The 21,715-nt window shown below is 43.3% G+C and overlaps 1 protein-coding gene across 2 annotated transcripts in view; it reads left to right on the forward strand.

Moving 5' to 3' along the window:
• ano8b (anoctamin 8b) overlaps positions 1 to 20,884 on the forward strand; it is a 43,235-nt gene extending 22,351 nt beyond the window's left edge. For both annotated transcript variants that reach the window (XM_037115410.1, XM_037115412.1), the window contains exons 3-19: positions 1,400 to 1,532; positions 6,313 to 6,451; positions 6,545 to 6,641; positions 6,894 to 7,010; positions 7,176 to 7,303; positions 7,416 to 7,577; positions 7,655 to 7,807; positions 8,910 to 9,036; positions 9,247 to 9,302; positions 9,413 to 9,487; positions 12,285 to 12,532; positions 12,895 to 13,054; positions 13,178 to 13,594; positions 14,295 to 14,486; positions 14,719 to 14,850; positions 16,396 to 16,506; positions 16,961 to 20,884. In XM_037115410.1, coding sequence (XP_036971305.1) covers positions 1,400 to 1,532; positions 6,313 to 6,451; positions 6,545 to 6,641; positions 6,894 to 7,010; positions 7,176 to 7,303; positions 7,416 to 7,577; positions 7,655 to 7,807; positions 8,910 to 9,036; positions 9,247 to 9,302; positions 9,413 to 9,487; positions 12,285 to 12,532; positions 12,895 to 13,054; positions 13,178 to 13,594; positions 14,295 to 14,486; positions 14,719 to 14,850; positions 16,396 to 16,506; positions 16,961 to 17,704 — 3,191 coding nt within the window. In that variant the 3' untranslated portion in view covers positions 17,705 to 20,884. The remainder of the gene's footprint in view (positions 1 to 1,399; positions 1,533 to 6,312; positions 6,452 to 6,544; positions 6,642 to 6,893; positions 7,011 to 7,175; positions 7,304 to 7,415; positions 7,578 to 7,654; positions 7,808 to 8,909; positions 9,037 to 9,246; positions 9,303 to 9,412; positions 9,488 to 12,284; positions 12,533 to 12,894; positions 13,055 to 13,177; positions 13,595 to 14,294; positions 14,487 to 14,718; positions 14,851 to 16,395; positions 16,507 to 16,960) is intronic.
• The last annotated feature ends 831 nt before the right edge of the window (positions 20,885 to 21,715 follow it).

Raw genomic sequence — 21,715 nt, forward strand, 5'->3', positions numbered from 1 at the left:
TTTTTCTACAACCTTAGGATGTTCAGTTTACTAGTGGGGTTAAGAAACCTGAATATAAGCTGACACCTGATTGATTAAGTGATTAATTGTTGCAGATTTGATTTGCTAACTGTTTAATAAACCATTCACACCATTTTGAACTCTATTTGAAGAAGTGGAAACCAGCAATAATGACCTTAGTTTCCAGCGTCTTCGCTCTTAAGATCTAAATATTGGTCCTCACAAGTACAAGGTCGCACAATTCTCAACAGACAAAAATTCAGTTTGTCATGAATATAAAGTTGCATATTTACCTTCCCTTGCTTCAGGCAAGGAGGAAAACAATATGCTTTTATTCCTTTAATTTCTCCCATTAAAATTCATTGGAGATGATTATGTTTCTCCTAAAGAGCGCAAAGATCCAAACCTACGACTGAGCAGCGGAGGATGTTAACTACTATCTGAAGTAGCTCGAATCAATACCGTTGATGATACAGATTAGGGCTGCACAATATATCATTTTCAGCATCGACATTGTCACATTGTAGAACGTGTAATGTCAAGCGAGACAAATCAACTCAAAACACGTCCTGCTACAGTTTTATTGCTGCTTGGCACAAAAGCAAAACCCACACAGTTCAACACACTGTTGGACTCATAATGAACAGATTTAAAACAAATGAATGCAGGAGAACCAGAGAAATCACGTTCTGTTATGCTGCGCATTCCTCTTCTTTTTTTTCAAAACATGTTGCCTCCATTACCCACAGTGCATTTTTAGCCACTGGGGGGCAATTTATCAGTTTACTTGCAGCTTTCTCTGGAGCCGCAAAAGGCTTTATACTGCTTTTTTCACATCTGCAATAGTACTCCCTGAGACCTGTAAGCACACTCTAATGTGAGATAATAGGTGAAGATACCCTTTGCATGCAGGCTCTGCAAACACAGTGAACCACCAGTCACAATCATTCCTGATCAATTTATCTAACACAATCTAGATCTACTCCAGTTCTCTGATCACACCATCTACAAAATCATCTCAATCATTTTATCATGATTAATTCTTTCCAAATAGAGCTTTTCAAGTTATTTGGTGAATATTCCTGTAGTTCTCACATCACAGAAAACACAGAAATGTTCCAATCTCGAGCAGCCCTAATACAGACGAGGATCTTGACTTTTATGTTATGTTTTTATGTTGCCTCACATATCGTTCCTTGTCGTAGCCTGAACCAGCTAAGTAAGCAGAGAAGAGTCATCCTCAAGTGTTTGTTTGTACGACATTTAACCTCCAGCTGCTGCTCAGCAATAAATAGCACAAGACTGTGGGAGTACGCTCAGTGCGCTGTGGCAGCTCCCGTGTACACTGATGCGTGGGTACGGTTGAAAATGTATTCCTATTTTTCATTTCCTGCCACAGACACTACAGATGACCACACGTTGCTATGGCTACTGAACCACATCCGGCTGGGAATCCCAGAGCTCATCATCCAAATCCGACACCATAAGCACACGCGAGTCTACGCTTTCTTCGTCACCGCTACATACGAAAAGTAAGGACTCTTTCCTGAGGCAACACATTGTACATGAGAGTATTAAGTCATTCATTTCTTACGTGTTGCAACTATTACCTTCAGCTGTTGTTTTTATTGATTATTCTGTCAGATGTTTTTTGATTAACACATTTCTTTTTTCAAATAATCTATAAGGTCAGTTAGAAAATGATGAAAATGTTCATCGTAGTTTCCCAGAAAACAAGGTGTCATATTCTGTGTCTTGTGTTGTATTATCTGATCACCAAATTCTTAGATACAGGAAGCTACAACATCTCAATCTTTGTCATTTTTACTTGACAAATTAATGAAAGGTCCAGTGTTTAGGACTGATTGGCCTCTAGCAGTGACGCTGCAGTTTACAACCAATGAAACGGCATTTGTCTCACTCCCCAGTGTGCAGAAATATGTGTGTGCAGTATGATTGGAAATGAAAGGCTCGATTAAAAATAGAAAGATTCTCAGTTTCAGGAGATTCTATACTGATGAAAACATAATCATGAATATTATATTCCTGTTCTGCACATTGATGATTAATTCATCTCAGTTGTTGCCAGTTAATTTTCTGTCAACTGATGTACTTGCTGTTATTTTTATTTTTTGAGTACAAATGGTAATAACAATGTGATTGGATACAATGAAATGACAGAGAGTATTAAAAAGGAAGAAATAAGTAAAGCACTTGATACATTAACTTGGACAAAATGATTTTATATGCCAAAGAGGAACAGTTTGACATCCTGGGAAGCATGATTTATCTCTTTCTTGCTGATTCAGATGAGTAAATCTACACCACGCTCATGTCCATATGGTAAATGTGGCGCTACTGTCACTAGATGGTTAGCTTAGCTTAGCATAAAGACTGGAAACAAAGGGAATCAGCTAGCCTGCCTCTGCCTTTCAGCACCTCTCAACCTTGGCAGTGAAAATGTTAAGTCTAGTTTAATTTGTGGAAAAAGTCGAGTTGAGCTTCCAGCTTGCGCCGTGCTTTATGCTAAGCTAAGCTAACCTTCTCCTGGCCGTCACTTCATATTTAGTGTACAGGTATCAGAGTGGTTTAAATTTCTCCTCTCATCTTACTCTTGGCAAAAAGTTAATATTTCCCAAAATGTCAAATTATTCCTTTAGATTAGTTGGAATATTTCCAGACTGTGACGGGTACGGTGGTGCTTTAACTGTAGCTTAGTGAATCAATCACCATGACAGAATACAGGCAAGAAGCTACAGCAGTCACGGAGACGAAAAAAAACTGAACTGCCACATGAATAATAGAGTGTGTATCACTGCTTCTTTTAGCAGCTTGAAGTTTAGTTATTTTTAAATGCTACTACCAGAGTTGAGATGTTAAAGACAAAAATATCCGTGCTGTTCTGTGCCTCTGTTTATTGTGATCTGCAGCACCTACGGACACGCACCGCGGTTTAGCTCCCGCACAGCGAATCGTTGGGGAGCGGCCACGATGCCTGCTCTGCTGCAGGTTATTTAAAGTTTCACAGAAGGTTAGGGTCAGGCTAAACAGCATGGATTGTATTTGCTCTGATTACACTGCTCACACACAGTCTCTTGTTTTGAAAGATAAATCCCCAGGGGAGCAAAGGATGAGCTCAGGGTCATTTTAATCTCAGCATTGACTTTGGTGTATAAATACCGAGAAATACAATCCAGGGGGGGTGAGGGTGGCACTCGCTGTTCCATACTGCATTTCACCTCTTGATAAATGTTAAGCTCTCTCTGCTGACTGCGCATTCGATGAGCCCCTCGAAAAAAAAAAAAAAAATACCCTGACAGTCTCAACCAAACCTTTTACCCATGAATGGAATAGGAATAGACAGATGGCCAGAAGGAAGGAGGAAAAAGAGAGAGGGACCGATGGAGACGGATGCGAAGAGAGAACATGAGAGGAAGAGAAGAGGACAGGGAGGGTGATGTGGTAGGAAGATGGAGGGAGTGCTTTTCAGAAAGTGTGCCAGCGGGTTTTAGATGAAAAAATGGTCCACGAAAATGATTGCTGTGTGACACAACGCACACTCTGCACTCTCTCTCTCTCTCACACACACACACACACACACACACACACACCTGCTTCTACATAGGTTGACCTACATTTCATGTGATAGAAAAGATAACCCAGAAAGTGTTTCATCCTCTGGAGCTCACCTTGAATTGGCAGTGTCTTTGCACACTGAAGGGGGGAGAATTTCCTTTTCTGTACTTCTGTTAGATGTGAGACCAGCAGCTAAGCGCTCCAGGTGTGTATGCTGTCTTATGTAGACTTGTTTAACTAAAATGACGTGGCTCTTTCTCTTGCATGTTTGTTTTGAAAGCGAGTGGTTGTGAGAGTAGGAATCCTGGAATTCTTGGTCATGAGATCAGCATTAAAACAGCATTGGCCACAGGTTCAGTACATAGTGTGTGTTTGTTTGTCCTTTGCTTTGAAGACTGTGATGGAATGTAATAAGTATACTCTAGTACTGTACAAATACAGTTCTTCACTTGGTCATCCTCATTTCCTGCTACTTTCTACCTCCACTACATGACATTTTGGAGGCAAATATTGTACTTGTTACTTCAAACTACATGTATTTGATATTTTTAGTCACTAGTTAAAATTTAGATCAATTTTATTTTTTACTGATGATTAGATGCTAAACTAAATAAACAGGTTTTCAAAAAGGTGAGGACCCAAATGCAGACACAGAGTGAGTTGTATGAACAAAGGCGGAATAAAATAAATAAATAAAATAACAATGCTGGCAAAAAAAGGCAGGCAGAGGCTAGAGAGGAGCTAATGCAGACACAGGAAATGCAGACAAACTGACACCAGGACAAAAACAGACAGACTAACAAAAAGCAATTGAATGTGTCCACAAGATCTGTTGCTCTGACGAGAGAGGACGCAATGTAAATCTGTCATCATTAAGAATGCTTGCTTAGAACTTTCTTGATAAGTCTCCATGAACCACGTGACGATCTGCATTTTGAACTTTTGAACCTTTGTCGTGACTCTCTCTGGTGGACACATACCACTGGGAAAAAACACAGGCTCTAATACACGGGGACTGATATACAGTTAAAACACAGGTGAACAGGAAAAAAAGATGGGGAAAAAGACAAAGACAGGAAGTGTAGAGCAAAACACGAAGAGACACATGAAGAGACCTTACAAAATAAAACAGGAAATTACTGAGCCAAAAACCTAAACCATGACCACTTTGTTTGAAAACTGTAGCAGAAGAACACATTTTAGCAACGTACACACTCAGTTTGACATACAGTAATATCCTCCTCCTCCTCCCCCTCTCACGGCAGCTGACATACCATCCATTAATCATTCCTCAGCTCCTCTGACTGGGCGATTTACAGTTTGCCATCCTGTTCTGCTGCGTTCCTACATTACGTCTGATGGATATATGCCACATTAGCATAAACCTTGCGTGCTGTGTTTCCCTCAGCATTATTGTGCTCTTTTACAAGGTTAGCTGTGTCCACACATTCCCGTGGAGTGTGTCTCCAAATCAAGACTGCTTGTATTTAGGGAGAGAGAGAGAGTGTAAAAGGCGATCAAGTTTTTGATTAAATAAAGAAAGGGGGAATCTCATTAAGATTCCTGGCAGCAGCAGGAGCCGCACACCTCTGAAGGGCCTTGCAGTTATTGGCTTAGATTACTAAACAGTTGGTTTAAACAGATACAGCCTTTTCTTTTCTCGGGCAAGGACCTCTATTGTGACGGTGCTGCGTACTAAGCAGTATTCAGCGGTGAAACAGAAGCTTACAACTCACATTTCTGCTGTAATCCATCATGGTGCGGAGCGTACTTCACTGTTCTGCTCCTCCAAGTGCCTGGAGCTGCATGATGGATGGATGTTACAGGCCCACCTAGGCTATGGTCCTGTGTGTGTGTGTGTGTGTGTGTGTGTGTGTGTGTGTGTGTGTGTGTGTGTGTGTGTGTGTGTGTGTGTGTGTGTGTGTGTGTGTGTGTGTGTGTGTGTGTGTGTGTGTGTGTGTGTGTGTGTAAACTATATATACACGTGTGAGAGAGAGAGAGCGAAGGAGAGAGAGGGGGAGAGAGGTGAGCTGTCAGCCTGGAGGTAACAGAGGGTGTGGTGCTGCATTATTACTGCAATTGTAGTACAAAGCCGCTAGGAAGGGCAGAAGGAGAGGAGAAAGGGATGATGGGATGAAGGAGGAGGGGCTGAGAAGGAGACAAAGCAGGGGACTGTGGGAGATAAAAGGGTGAAGCGTGGATGGCGAGGCAAGAGAGAAAGGAGGAAGCAGATGCGACAAGGTGGCTGCTGGAGAGAGGAGGGGGTGTGGAGGAGGGGTTGATGGGAAACGAGATGATGAGGGAGAGCGATGAGGTTAAGGCAAATGAGGAGAATTGAGATGACTTTAACACCGTGAAGGACAATTCATCTCTGTTAGTGTTAACTCTGCTGTTTGCTGTTGGTTTTTCTTAGTCCCGTGAAAAACTGCCCAAATACACAATGTAATTTACAGGAAAGTGTCAACTCAGCTAAAATTGAGTTTTGTAGCAATACACAAAATCAAAAAATGTCAATACAAATCTATACAACATAGAGATCAAGGAATATCGGGCCACGATAAAAACAAACTAAATTAAAATAAGTATCACTTTTAAAACCATAAAAAACTCATTAAGATTTGTTTTCATTATTCACTAATATTTTCAGACGTGCTCAAACTCTTTTCCCTGCAGGGACAAAACTGAAAAAGCAAAGCAAACGGACGGAGTTTATCGTCCCTCTTTATTGTCTTGCAGTTTGTTGCGAGGTGCTGAGGAGATGGGGCTGAGGAAGGCGGTGAAGCCGGAGTTCGGAGGAGGAACCCGAAGCTTCTCCTGTGAGGAGGACTACATCTACGAGAACATCGAGAGCGAGCTGTGCTTCTTTACTTCGCAGGTTGAACACACACACACACACACACACAGAAGTGAATATGCTGTGTTGCGGCTTTACCTCAATACACCGCCTCCTCCTTCTTGTTCCCTGCAGGAGAGGCAGAGCATCATTAAATACTGGATGGACAATCTACGTGCCAAACCTGGGGAGGTGCTCCATAACATCAACTTCCTGGAGGGCCAGCCAATCAGTAAGTTTATCACCTTTGCCTTTATCAGGACTGTGTTTCTAGGCCGTCCGTGATATCTGTCTTTATTAAAAAAGAGGGCAGCTCGATGGCAGGCTTTGGAAGTAATCCCTCAGTTGCTTTGGGTTTAATATTATTAGACGCTGATGTAGATAGTTTCAGTTTTATCTTTATATTCTCCTCCTCTCTCCGTGTCTCCCTCTCTAACAAATTAAATGTACGACCATTTCAACTTTGCTTCATTATCCTCTGCAGTCCCGGAGCTGAGTGCGCGAGGTGTGATCCAGCAGGTTTTTCCTCTCCATGAGCAGAGGATCCTCAGTCAGCTGATGAAGTCCTGGGTTCAGGCTGTTTGTGAGAAGCAGCCCTTAGGTCAGCAGAACAAGATACTTGACATACTTACTCACACATTGCTGAAATGTACAGAACATAACTTGTACAACCACAAGACACGAGAAATAAAGTACTTTTGACACAGTGTGAATCAACTTGCCCACAACAACCACAATTTTTTCCCTTTTAATTTGTCATTTACAGATGATATCTGTGACTACTTTGGGGTGAAGATCGCCATGTATTTTGCCTGGCTGGGATTTTACACCACCTCCATGTTATACCCTGCTGTGATTGGCTTCGTGCTGTGGATGCTCACCGAGTCGGATCAGGTGAGGAGGGAAGCCTTCGCAGCCCGAAGCAGCTGGAGTCACCGAATGAGAACTGGTCTGATCGTCCGATCCGATCGCAGTCTGAAGCGTGTTTGTGCTTGTGTTGCTGCAGACGAGCCGTGACATCTGCTGCGTGGTGTTTGCACTGTTCAACGTGGTGTGGGCCACTCTGTTTCTGGAGCGGTGGAAGAGGAGAGGGGCCGAGCTGGCGTACAAGTGGGGGACGCTGGACACGCCGGCTGAATCCCTGGAGGAACCGCGGCCTCAGTTCAGGGTGAGAGAAGCTAAAAATCTTTCCGTCTTCCCATCATCTGTTTCAGGCGCTTTCACGCTTGTTCTGTCTCTCGGCAGGGAGTGAAGCGCTGCAGTCCCATCACAGGATGTGAGGAGTTCTACTATCCTCCGTGGCGGAGGCGTTTATTCAGGTGGTTGGTCAGCCTGCCCATCTGTATCCTCTGTCTTTGCTTTGTCTTCCTGGTCATGCTCATCTGCTTTGAGCTGCAGGTCAGTCAGTTGTCAATTAGCATCTGCTTTTAAAAAAGAAAAACATTATTCCATTTATCTGGAATCACGTAACAGCCACACGGTCAGTCTTTTGTGAGAAAGCTTTAAAGAGTGATTGATCTTTTTTTAGTCGTTTACAGAGTAATTTTAGGACAAAAGAATAGTTTTTCATTTGAAATATATAAATAAAAATAAAAAGAATGATTAAATAGAAGATGGATGATTCAAGGAGATACATGTCTTCCCCAAATTTCCCCAAATTCAGTGTCATGGAGAAGGTGATTCTTTCCATTACAAAGATTTCAAACCAGCCTTCTATAGATGGGATGTCTACCTTAAAGGATAAGCTCCTCCCAAAATGAAAATTGAGTCATTATTTACTCAATCCCATGCAGACGGAAAGTTGGATGAAATCTCAAGTTCTGCAAACTATTTCTGGAGCTTCAGAGCAGCACAGCGTTGCACCATTCTCATTCTCAACAACTGAACTACTCCAGTTGTGTAAGCGAATGCTGCAATCCTGTTTTGCTCTATAGCTCCATTAATACTTTGGAAACTTCAGAACTTAGCAGTCAGTCAGTCTCTCCATTAGAATGGAGGTAAGTAGATAATGACAATAGACAATAGATAGATTATTAATAGTAGATGATAATCCTTTTTGGGTGAATTTATCCTTTAAATTGCAGTTGTAATTGCTTTTGTAACAGCCACACTCACCATTCCAAACAGATGCTTTGTTTTAATATGTGTAGCTGCTGAATGTAGAAGCCCAAAAATGGAGTTTGTCCCAATTAGAAGTAGTTTTAATTACTGATATATTTGATATCTAATTCTGTATAGAGCTTAGGCCAAAAAGCTCTGATTTTTAGAGAGCTGGACAGACTTCTGAACAGGTGTGATAAAATACTCTATCTGGTAATTCTCTAGCATCCAAATGCTTTCCATGAGGTTGGGCTTGATATTCTCCATTAGCATCTGTTTTTGTAGGACACCTTCTCCTTGTTTGTTTGTCCAAGGGTGAACAAAACTGCCTACACACCCTGGATGTTGTTTTTTTCCCCTCTGGAGTGTGGAGTAAAAAGCTGCGGTTGTGTCTCTGCAGGAGTTTGTGATGGGGATCAAGGAGATGCCCCGGCTAGCGCGCTTCATCCCCAAAATCATGCTAGCTATCACTGTGACCGCATGTGACGAGGTGTACAGGAAAATTGCCTGCTGGCTCAATGACATGGGTGAGAGTCAAACGTCCAGATGTATATACAGTAGACATACGTCCAGAGCAGAGCGACTCTTATCAGAAGATAATTGTAATAAAGTCGCTCCTTGTGGATCTTTTTCAGTCTCTTGCAAGCTCCAATTCATTAAAATTCTCCAGTATATTAAAGTGTTTATGAGCGATTCGGCGCGTGTAATAACAGATGACTCATGTCGTTTCTCCACAGAAAACTATAGACTCCAGAGTGCCTATGAGAAAAATCTCATCATCAAAATGGTTCTTGTGAGTGGCTTTTCATTACATCGTATTCAGGCAACCCATGTGATACGAGGAGATGTTTTTAAAAGTGTCCCTTTCTTCTTAATGACCCCTGGCATGTCTTTGTCTTGCAGTTTCAGTTTGTAAATTCTTATCTCAGCCTTTTTTACATTGGATTCTACCTCAAAGACATGGAGCGGCTGAAAGAGGTAAGGGGCGTCTCCATCGCAGCTCTCACGTTTCTCTGTCTCACATCGGCCTCAGTCGCTCATTTGGCATCATGTTCTCCCTCTGCTTACATGAAATGATTTCTGTAACCACCCATCCTCACATCCACCCATGTGTCTGTCTGTGGAAGATGCTGGTGGTGTTGTCCCTGTTAAAGAGTCTGCAGCGGCAGGTCCGGGTCAATCTGATGCCGTACCTCATCTTCAAGATCCGGATGCTTTTGGTCTCTGTTCCCTGGTGCTTCAGGGCTTTACTCAGGTCCAAAGTATGATCCCTGTACACGCGCCGCCTGGGCGAGAGGGTGCAGGTCCATTTCTGACCACCGCCTCTGTGTCGCATGCTCTGTGGTGAAGACGACATCTATTTGAACTACCAACCTGAACCTTTTTGATTGTATTTGTCTAGTGAGAGCCCTGAAACTTAAGCGTCTTTGTAGACGTCTATGTATTGTGTTGCGGGGATGTCTACGTGAATTAACGTGATAACCGGGTAGTTATGGCCCTGTCTCGTAACACCACTCTGTACTGCGAGAGGAGATAGACCCAAAGCCCCCATAGTTTCAGCTGGTAGGTGTGTGCCAGCTGTTAGAGTAATACATGAACAAAATAAACTCACAAAATGACAAGAGACTCATATTTTCCTTATTAAACAGAAAAATACAACAGTTCACCGGCTGCATTCAGTCTTCTGTCAGCAGATTAAGATCATCTGTCTGTTACTCTTGGTGTGTTTGGAGCCGCTTCAAATCCTGGTCATATTCTCTTTGAAGGATTACCTTATGTCAAAGCCCAATTATTTGTTTGAAAATGTCATCACATCGAATACACTTCTTGCGTCATAGAAACTCTGCGTAGAGACAAGATGCGGTGGAAAATCTGTTGGAAGAAAAATGTAAAAGTGATCGAGTGTTTTAAACTTAGACTGATTGAAACTCGCTACACCTCCCTCAATCTTCACTCCACTTTACCACCTCAGCTGCATATATAAGCATCATGTCTAGTCGTTGAGTGATTTTGCCATTATTTCTGTCCGATGTGTGGATCCAATGTGGATTTTTTTCTTTTTTCACATGCCTTTCTCCTTGCGTGCAGTTTGTGTAAATTGCTTTTCCGATACCCCTCTCATCACCCATACCTCAATTTCTCACTCTGTCTGTCAGTTGCTGTTACACTCTCAGCCGGAGTGCCACCTCATTGGGCTTGTCACAATCTGTGAGCATCGCCTGACTTTATAGTTTTCTCATGTCTGATTACCAGCCGGAACGTCCGAGCAGCTCCAAGAAAATTTGTCACACTTTATTCACTTTTTTTGCCGAGACAATAAATCCCCCTCACCGTTGCATTACAACGCAAGTGAAATAATGCTGAGACATAAAAGCAGACAGGTTTTTTTTTTTTCTCAGCTGATTTTCATACTGCAGCGAAATGAACGGAAACCAGTAACTGTCCCAAAGGTATGAAAAAACCTGGCTTAAAGATGAAAAATCTCTGGCGTAGTCCTTTAAGTGTCTGAAATGAAAACCATCTGGTGTTGTCAGTCTGCCTGTGCCAGTGTCTGACTCTGACGTATCTGTGCTGAGTGTTCCTGTAGGTAGCAGTGGGAGAGAACAGTATCTCCTTTTCTCCATTTCGGAGGTCTCTCTCCTCATTCGCTGAAAATAACATTCTGTCCCCGTCTTCGTCGGAAATTTATTGTGGCGTTGTGATTGCAGTCTGTGCTGTAGCTAGGAGCTGTTTCATATGGTGCTTCAGCGTTATTTGACTTGGAAACAATTTCTTTTAGATTAAAGCCAATACCGGATAGTAAGCGTTGTGATGCTGCAGCTCTTAGTGTGTGTATGCCCTCTGGGTGTATGCTAAAGGGCTGAAGACACGCTCACTGCTGGGCTGCTAAAGGATAATTCTAGTTCTGTTGCACCTTGGGTTCCGGTTTCATAGATTTTTGCCAACATTTTTATCAGTTTTGACAATATTTTGATTGCTCGGGTAATTGCTGAGATCTGTCAATCCATTCGTAATTATATGGCACCTCAAACTCATTAAATTCAATCTAAAGGGCTTTACAAGTAATTGATGAAATGTCAAAGGTGCCCTGTAGCCTAGGAAAAAATAATAATGTTGTCTATTGCAATATTTGAGAGGGACGACATCGTGATATGAAACTGTGGGTGTTGCCGATTGAGTACACTGTTACTACAAATAGTTATAAAGGCCATAACCATGAGATGGGTGCAATTTGCAAATTTTTTTTTTTAACTTTCTGTTCTGTGTGATTTGCATTTGTTCAGCTACGAGTATCACCGAGAGGTTTTTGAGTGCCAGTCATTTGCCTCAGTGCATCATATGACATTGAAATGTAGTGTCGATGGTTTTAAAGGGCACGTCATCCACCGTAATTCACATCCAGAAAACTGCAGCCGCACCGCTTCCTGTTGTTGCACTTCAGAAAACAACCCAATCACGGACATTTTTTTAATGTACAGGGAAACGTACAGCAGCTGACTGATGTGATTTGCTCGTGGACACGGTCTGCATACATAAATGTGTTTTGATTGATTTGTTGCACTTGTTCCATGAAGGTGTGTCCTGCTGCTTTCTCAAGCCTGCTATTACGTCCTCTCTTGTCTCCCGCCGGTCATCTCTCCATGCACCCATTTCCGACCTCTTGCATCCCAAGCTGTCTGCATTTTCCCAGAGCGGCGTTTCTTTCAAATGCTCTGATTAGATGGACAGCACACTCACAGCGTGTTGTGTGACTGTCTCTCTCTGTCCCTGTCAGATGCTGGCCACTCTGCTCATCATACGCCAGTTCCTTCAAAATGTGAAGGAGGTGCTGCAACCTTACCTGTATGAGCGCCACAAGCTGGGTGAGCTCACGCTGCGAGCTGTGTGGGACCTGCTGCTCTCAGTGCTGCTAAAATACGCCAGACTGGCAGCTGGAAAAGCCCAGGCCTCCCCGACCGACCACGCCATGCCAGGACCTGGACTGAGGGGCACCAGGCCCGGGCTGGGGCCTTCAGAAAGAAGGTCAAACTCATTATTTCAACTCATATTAAGTAGGTAGATGGAGTAAAAACTTCAGTAAAGTGTATGTGCAGGTTACAGTAATGGGAGTTCAGAAAGGGTTCTAATGAATCCTGCCACCATGTGATGAAAAATGACATTCGTGTGTTTACAGAGGTCACTGCTCAAAGTATGCGTCGCTACAAACAGCCTTGTTTTGGTTCAAATTAAAACCCACTTTTATCTGCACTCGCCACTGTCTGCTGCACGCTGCCACAGTTATGATTCATACCGGTCGGACACTGAGGAGACGGCCAGAACACCGCTGTGCGTGAGTAACGCACACATTTTGTCTGATGTCTACCTGTCTGTTGAACTCCTCTCAGGGAGAAGAAGTGTTTGAACGGGGGATGCGGGGTGCCTGATGAGGAGGAGGGAGGTGAGAGGGACGAGGCCGACAGCGGGAGGTTCAGTGAGGGGGAGACGGAGGAGGAGAGTCTGATTGACTGCGGTTTGAAGCTGAGAAAAGTCAGCTTCATAGAGAAGGTAAAAGCTGTGTGATGGCGTTAATGTATGATGCGTTTTATCTGTTGGTCATATAGTAAAATGTGTTTCGCACATGCAGTAACAACAGTTATTGTCACTGTGTTGTCTGGTGCTGTTGTAAAGGTGGACAGACGGCCAGCCTGCGCTGGGCCCCCCATGGACAACAGTTTCCTGGAGGAGGGGAGCCCCACCATGGTTGAAAAAGGAATGGACCCTGCATCTGTATTTGAAATGTGTGACGACGAGGATGACAATGGCATCCATGACGTGAAGGAGCAGGGTGGGGGAGGGGCCGGTGTGGCTGAGGGAATTAATGCTGCTGCTGGTGCCGCTGGTGCTGCTGCTGCCGCCGCCGCCGGCGCTGCCCCGCTGCCTTCCGGCTCTGAGAGCAGCACGTCACTGCGACACAGAAGACGGGGCAGGAGCGCAGAGAGACCTGAGCCCAAGGCGAAAAGGGAGTCGTGGATGGACCCTCCTGAGGAGAGAGAGAGCAACACGCTCACTCAGGCTGAGATGGAGAGCTGCATGCAGACTTATGCTGTAAGAAAGAATAAAGTTATTCGGTAAACTCTGCACAGTGTGCATCTCTAGGAGTCATAATTATAATCATGATGGACAATAATCCTAATAATGGTAATTTATATATGATTTGGCTGAAGAAATTAAAGCTTTAAACTGTGGGATAATATGTGGAGGGGAAATGACAAGTATTCTTTTGTTTGCAGATCACCTTGTTTTATTTTGATCTAAAAAAAACTGCAACAGATGCTCTCCTTCACTAATACATGGTGTAAAATATGAAGACTGATCATCATAGACAAAAAACAGAATTACATTTTATTGTGGAGTATTCCCCTATAGATACACAATACATTAATTTGCAGTCAGAAGCTGTTAGTTCCATTTAGAATACAACTGTAAAATGTTGTAAATGTGGGTAAACAACACTTGACTCATTCTCCTCATACTTCAGGTCAGGTTTCATACATGTGGCAGAGAAGCACTGCAACATGAATCCAACAGAAAACCTCGGCCTTCACAGTTACATGACACCACACACGTGTCCCACAAATGTGATGTGAACATGTTTAGAAAGGTCATACGTGACTGTATGACAGTGAAACACATCACATTTGGTTCTCAAGAAGTGTAGTTTTGTTTTCAAGCCGCCATAGTAGAATTCAGCCTGCAGCTTCTTGTTAGAGCTGTGGTTTTTAATGCTCCACCTCGCCCCTCTCAGGACACCTTCCAGGACTACCAAGAGATGTTCGTCCAGTTTGGCTACGTGGTGCTCTTCTCCTCGGCCTTCCCTCTGGCGGCCATGTGCGCTCTCATCAACAACATCATTGAGATCCGCAGCGATGCCTTTAAGCTCTGCACCGGTCTGCAGAGACCATTTGGAATCAGAGTGGAGAGCATCGGCCAGTGGCAGGTCAGAAATACGCCATGTGAAAGTTAACCCATGCTCACGAGGTTTCACCAAAACACAGGGGATTTAAGACAATTACAGTGATGTCGCCATGTGTGATAAACCATGTGTGTATCAATTTTGGAAGTTGACTTTCATGTCAATGTAACAGGCCTGTAACAGGCTGAAACAAATGAACGGATCAGAACAAAGCTAACAGCAAAGTGATTTTTCTTTTTTTTTTCCTCCCTCACAGACTGCGATGGAGGCCATGGGCCTGATTGCCATCATCGTGAACTGTTACCTGATTGGCCAGTGTGGTCAGCTGCAGCGACTCTTCCCGTGGCTCAGCCCTGAGATGGCCATCATCTCCATCGTCATCCTCGAGGTACCACAGCGCGTCCCTGCTAGTGTGACTGAAGTGCTTAGAGCAGTGCTTTTTCAAACTTTTTCTCAGGGCAGCAGCAGCTTGTGACCAGGCACAAACTGTGTGCTGATCAGAAAATGTGCCAGGTAGTTAGGCTGCAAAAAGGTTTACTAATGTGTGTTTGCTTCTACCTGCAGAGACTATTCAGTATGTTGATTCGATGTCTAACTCACACATCATTTACACCCACCACAATGCATATTGGATATTACTTAAGTATTTAATTATGGTGCAGTAAAAAAACTGGGAAATATTATACCAATACCAATATTTTCAGGCTTTATCATGATACATAATAAATATCTTGAAATCTTCTCAAAAGCACATCACAAAAAATGTTAGAACTGGTCGACAATATCAGATATCACAACATTGTCATTGTCAGATATCACAACATCACAATAATATATTGATCAGATACCTGGATACCAACATTGTGACAATATTGGAGGGTTGATTATTGATACTTAAAGCAAAAATAATAACACCGTAAGACATCAGTAATGTGGATATAATGACAAAGTGGATAAAGACAAGTATATGAACAATTAAAACAGTCTGGTATGATCGCTGTAATGCAGCCTTTAAGACCAAGTAATAACAAGAGTGAGGCTATGTCATGATGAAATATCAATATGCTGTCAAAGATGTACTTGTTGTGCAAGAATATCTAAACATTTAGATATTAAAAATGCTGAACTGAAAGAACAGGAAAGTAATGGCAAAGTATGTTTGTATTTCAACAAAGTAAATAAAATGAAATATTGATTTCAGAGTTTGCGAGGTGCACCTGAATGTACCATTAAGTCCTGTAGTTTCTGTGTGTGGCTGAGTGTGTCATACTCCAACACAGCCTGCAGAAGAGACAGGCAGCTCACCAAGAAATGACACTGAAATGTGGCAGAGACTCTTAGCATAGTTTTTTTTATTAGATGACAACTTGGGTACTAATATTATACCTGCAGACAGCCTTCCGAGATTTACATTGAAATCTAAACGCTACTAGTGCATTATCAAATTGAGCAGACAACACATCTCACACTCTTGCTGAGCCTCAGACATCCCCATCCCTGCATGTATCACAGTTATTACACCCAAACAAAAAGGTGTCTCCCAACAATACTGTCTTATTCTAAGTGACTGAAAGAAGCATGTTATAAATGCAGTACAGGGTGAGTTTCCTGCGTTTCCAACAAGCCAATCGTTATGAAAAGCATGACCAGATGAACTGAAGTTCTCTTCATGTTTCTCCTCTTGCTTGTAACACATTTATACTTTGCTCTGCACTCTGTCACTGCCTAAATTTGGAACAAGGTAAACAGCCTGCAGCTCTGTCTTGGCCTGATAAAGAAGTCATGCCTATCAGGGGGAGAATTTCACGGCCCAGATGATGTTGTGCAAGAATTAGTTCAAGTAACATACCCCCGAAGAACATTTGGAAGGATTGTGCCCTATGCCGCATTGTGCTTTCATTTAATTCTATTTTTTGTTTGTTTGTCCCCGCAGCACTTCGCCATCCTCCTGAAGTACGTCATCCATGTGGCCATACCTGACATACCCACATGGGTCCGAGAGGAGATGGCTAAACTGGATTATCAGCGCAGGGAGGCCTTTAAGGTGAACACATTTAAAATGATATGACGACGCGAGACGTTTCACGTCTCGTGGTAAAGATGCAGGAGATGGATAAAGTCAAGAATTTCCCAGGCACATTTAACAAGCTCTGGAAAAGCTTCCTCCTTATGTGCAGAGTACTGTAATATAATATAAATCTATAGCTGTAGCCAGCACAGGAGCCTGAGTTTCTGCTGCAAAAATGCTGTACTGCAGCACTGCAGCTTTCTTTTTGGAGATAATTAGCTTGTTTTTAACTTCTTGCGATATTTTAGCACTAGTACTTCTGAGAAAAAACAATTTGTGTAACATAGGCTGTAGGGGCCCCTGCAGTACTAACGCAGAACTTTCAGCAAGGCATTTGTTCGATTGGGAATCTCTGCTGCATTGTAATGGTTAGCTGGCGTAGTGCTGATTCGAGTAAATACATTGTGGGAATGTTTCCCTTCCTCTGCAGAAGCACGAGCGTCAGGCCCAGCAGCATTACCAGCAGCTGCAGAGGAGGAAGAGGGAGGAGGAGGAGAGGCAGAGGCAGGCGGAGCACATGGCCCGCAGGGAAAGGGAGCGGGACGAGAGCAAAGGTGACTCCTCCGGGGATCACCACCACGACAAAAGTCACAGCAGCAAGTCACGTCCCGGGAGTGGAGGCGGAGGCGGCAGCGGGTCGGACAAGCCCAAGAGGCCCAGCTCTCTGTTAGCCAACAATAACGTGATGAAGCTGAAGCAGATCATCCCGCTGCAGAGCAAGTTCTCCTCCAGTGGTGCCCGCTCCCCTCAGTCACCCACTGGGAATGAGCCAAAGCTGCCCGGGTTCCTCAGCTTCAAATTCCTCAAGTCGCCTGAGAATAAGAAGGAAGGTGCCGCCGCTTCTGCGGCTGCCGCCACGACAGCTAACGCCACGGCGGCAGCATCGTCATCATCATCGTCATCATCAGGTAGCAGCTCTCAGGAGCGTTCTCAGTCACCCAGCAAAGCCTTCAACCCTGGGAAACTGTTTAATTTTGGGAAATCTGACGGGGGGACATGCGTGAACGGGGCTCCGCCACCCAGATCAGGGGAGGGAGCATCCTCGCAGGCGTCAGAAAGACAAGCATCCAGGTCTGACTTGAACGGCGTTCCAGATGAGATCCCCTCGCCTGGAGGGGAAGGGTCAGAGAACGGACATTCAACGGACTTGGACCCGGCTGGCTCTAAAGTCTAGTAGCTGCGAGGGGAAACAAATTGTGGCTGGTTACATCTCAACTGAAGAAGTGACGCGTTTACTGTGAGGAAAGGCCTGACCTGCCTTCTGTGTCGTCACAGGCTCTGTGCAGAGGTACCTGAGGCAGAGAGAGGAAAAGGTGAAACTGATGAGAGATGACTTCTGGTTTGGTTTGTTGGCTGAGGGGCAAAAGTAACAGGCTTTAGAAGAAAGACACAAGCCCTCCTATCATGATTGAGTAAACACACACACACATATACACGCGCGCGCGCACACACACACACACACCTTCCTTGTCTGCAATACATAAAGAAATGCATGAGCTGCGTTTCTAATATTTTTAAGCCTTTAAAGCAGAGAGCTGTGTTTCTTGATTTCTTCTAGTCATGCATTGTAAGCGTCTCCCAGTCGGACAGAAGAGCCCGTTGTGGAGGAAAAAGATTAAAAAACGCACATGGTGGTGTGAAAGGAACACAGATTGAACATCAAGTAACTACTGAGAATGATTTTAGCTGTCACAACACCAAGTGATCATTAGATATTGTCTCATTTCTAACTGTGAGGAATCTGCGGGCCCTTGACTTTTATATTGAAGTGGAAAAATGGAAAAGCAATATCAATCAGTGTTTTAACAATTCTTATCGATCATCACAGAAAAAAAACCCTCCCTTAATAAGCATCGCCGATGTTATCACCAGCTTTATTTTCAAAGCGGAGGTGGTGTCTGAGCTTTGTACACTTCTTCCCATCATCCTTTGACAGGAGCAGATATGTTTTGAAAAGAAAGAAAAGACTTTAGTGAGTCGAGCTGTCACGTACCAGTATTTTTCCCCAAGAGAGGAAGAGAAAAACATGATTTAAAAAAAAAAAAAAAGCAGAAGTAGTCGAAGGTGATTTTGAGAAAATGGAGCATGGAAGCCTGTTGCGTGCTGTTCTCTGTCCAAGCCCGTAGAGCGCCTTGTAAACACAGATGGCACTCCATTCCACACAATCGAACCACACTTGGCGAATGAGTGTAGAGTCAAAGAAGTAACATTTGCACTAAAACCCCTTCGCCCTGCATAGAACCGCCTCTCCCCCCCTGCAGGAGAGGACCGACACCAGCCTGACTCGCCACATTATGCAAAAGCTGGATCGTTTTTGATTTCCTTCTCTCACACAGTACATGCTATCCACTCACCTGCTCCCTGCGCCCCACCCCCATTTTTTTTCTTTTTCTTTTCTTTCTTTTTTTTTTTTTTTTTACAATAGTTGCTCTCATTTACGTTCTGTGCTCTGTATCTTTTTTATACGCACCATTTGCTGCATTGCTTTATTGCAGCACTGACGATGGGAAGTTTACTTTTTGTAACCAAAGTGGTATTTTTCGGATTATACTGTTCACCCGAGCTGTACGTACTGTATGTTCTGTTAACATCAACACGGTTTGTGATACACGTCCTTGAGTGCAGCCAGCATGCCCATCACCTACCATTAAAACCGTATCTCACTTCCGCGAGGTCTCCAGGAGGTGGTGCCAGAGTTTCTTCGCGTTTCAGACTGATTGGCTACGGACTGCTTAAGTCATCAGGCGTACAGCAGGGGTGTCAGGATGCAGTTTGGGAGAAATATGTATTGACATCGGATGAGGTACAGTTATACAGCAGACTGAGAGACTGAAACATTAACTATGCATTTTCACGTCATCACCTCTGGCATGGTTATTTGCAATAACACTGAGCTGTGGGAGAGTTACGTGTGAGCACCCGCCCTACTGCACCGTCCCCGACCAGACTCTATGCATCTTTTGTTTGTTGGCCCCGTCAGCTGTCACAGTCAGCTCTCAGCTCCCTCCTCTCTCACATTCGACGCGAGGGGCCGGCTCGAACCAGTAACAATAATCTCATCCGTCTTCTGCTTTGTGGTTTACAGAAGCTGTCCAGGAACTGATGACATGGCTTGAAGCTGCTTTAGTGTGTCTGTAACAACTTTACATTGAGTATAGTCCACCTTTAAGTCACACGCTGGGAGAAAACACAAAAAAATGTACTTCCTGCTGACGGGTGGAAACGATCTTACTGACATTAAACGCAATAAGGAAAGAGACAGGAGGTCAATTTGTGTGGTCGAAGAATCATTTTACTGTCAATCTGCAGTTTGTTCTTTTTATATCTTGAGGTTCATGTTCATCATACATGTAAAATGACAAGTGCAAGGAAGGGAGAAATATAATATGTGTCAGTCTCGCAGGCTGGATGATAGAGATCAGGGTGGGAAGCGTAGCTGAGCACACTCTCATCAAAACCTTTGTTCTTGCAGCATTTGGATTTCAGGGATGAGTGACACCACGATGCAATAGAGTCCATATTTCATCACTTGAAAGTCTGTGAAAGTTTGTATAGAAATTAAGAAGCCAGTTTTGAGGCGGAGGGGACCCGAGTGAAAGGTGGAGATAAGGGCATTTTGATTCACAGTGGAGTTCAGGTCATGCCTCTGTATATGTAGTTCCTCCTTTTTTTCAGGGAAAACTCACAGTAGAACTTCTTGTAATAGAAATCGATAGCATTAACCAACGTATCACTACTTTCATCCTTGCACTCTTGGCAGCAGCATCCAATTCTGCATGTGGTCATTACGGAGGTCTTTTAATAAGCATTGATAACAGATCTTGGACAGTTTTTTTGGGGCATCACTGAAAGCTTCATCAAGAGGCGTCCCATGCCAGAAACAGCACCATCACTGTTTTCTCGGGCCAAGCACAGGCGTCCCTCGCATGAGGACAGCAGCTCAGACAGCCAAGACTCGTCAGCCGCTTGTACTATCAAAGCAGCGGCGGTTCTTTAAAGGATTTTGGCTTATTCTAGACTTTACAAGCACCGTCAGTGTAATGTGAAACCAGTAGGGAAGGACTGAATTTAGTAAATGTTCCGTCTTCTTCTGGATTTTAAGAATGGATTTGAACAGGTGAGATTCTCACCACAGCTACATTAAAATTTGACTCTAACCTCAGAGTTTTAGATAAGACATCTTCATGGAAGCCTCACTTACTGAACATCATATGCTCTTCCAATGTACCACTGTACAAAAAAAAAGATCTTTTAAAGAGAAATACTGGGAAATGGGATTATTTATTTCTTTTAATTTATTTTGTCATATTTTTGTAAGACCTGAAAAATAGTTAATAAAACTATTTCAAATGCATCTCATGTGTTGTGACAACCTTGTTTCTACAAAATCATGACATCACCACATGTTCTCCTCACAAATGTTTATTTCAGTAAGGGGAATCAGAATCTCCTTAAAGGGTAACATCACCAATTTTACACATGAAAGCTGCAATAAATAAGAATTATCAACAGAATGTAAAGAAATAACAATTATCATGTTGAAGATGTCTATGTAGTGTGTGGAAGAGATCTGCACTGAAGTTAACATGCTAACCAGCTAGCCCCAGGTGTGAAGATCAGCAGTCCAAAGCTCCTCTGTTAATAATGCAAACACCAACATTCCCCTGGTTGTCCAGCTAGCTGCATGGCTAACTGAGCTAACAAGCTATCATTAGCTACAGTCAAGAATGTATAAAGGGAGGAATACAGTTGGCAGCAATTCTGGTGATATGCTGTCCCTATTTGTTGGGATTATGAATTCAAGTTGGGGGATTCTTACAAAGTGTATCTTTTTAAAGTGTGTTAACAGGTCTAGGTGAGATTTCTGGTTCTGCTGTATCGATTTGGTCATTTGTTTTTAAACTGTTGAAGTGCAATTCGAGCCGACTGTTTTTTTTAAAAACCTACATTACCCACAATGCAACTTAGACAATGAGTTACATCACTGTAGGCAGTTGATCAGATTACATGTAGCTTCTTCTGTAGCCTTCAAACTATTTTTACTTTAAACCACATGTAGTCACTATACTGTATGCAGAACTGCTCCACAACACCTGTCAACACACTATAATAGGTATAATTGGTGAAGCTTCCCTTTAAATCAAGAACTTCTAATCATCCATTCAAATCACCACATGACAAATAC

The sequence above is a fragment of the Acanthopagrus latus genome, chromosome 11, assembly GCF_904848185.1.
Source record: "Acanthopagrus latus isolate v.2019 chromosome 11, fAcaLat1.1, whole genome shotgun sequence".
In the NCBI taxonomy this organism is placed as follows: Eukaryota; Metazoa; Chordata; class Actinopteri; order Spariformes; family Sparidae; genus Acanthopagrus; species Acanthopagrus latus.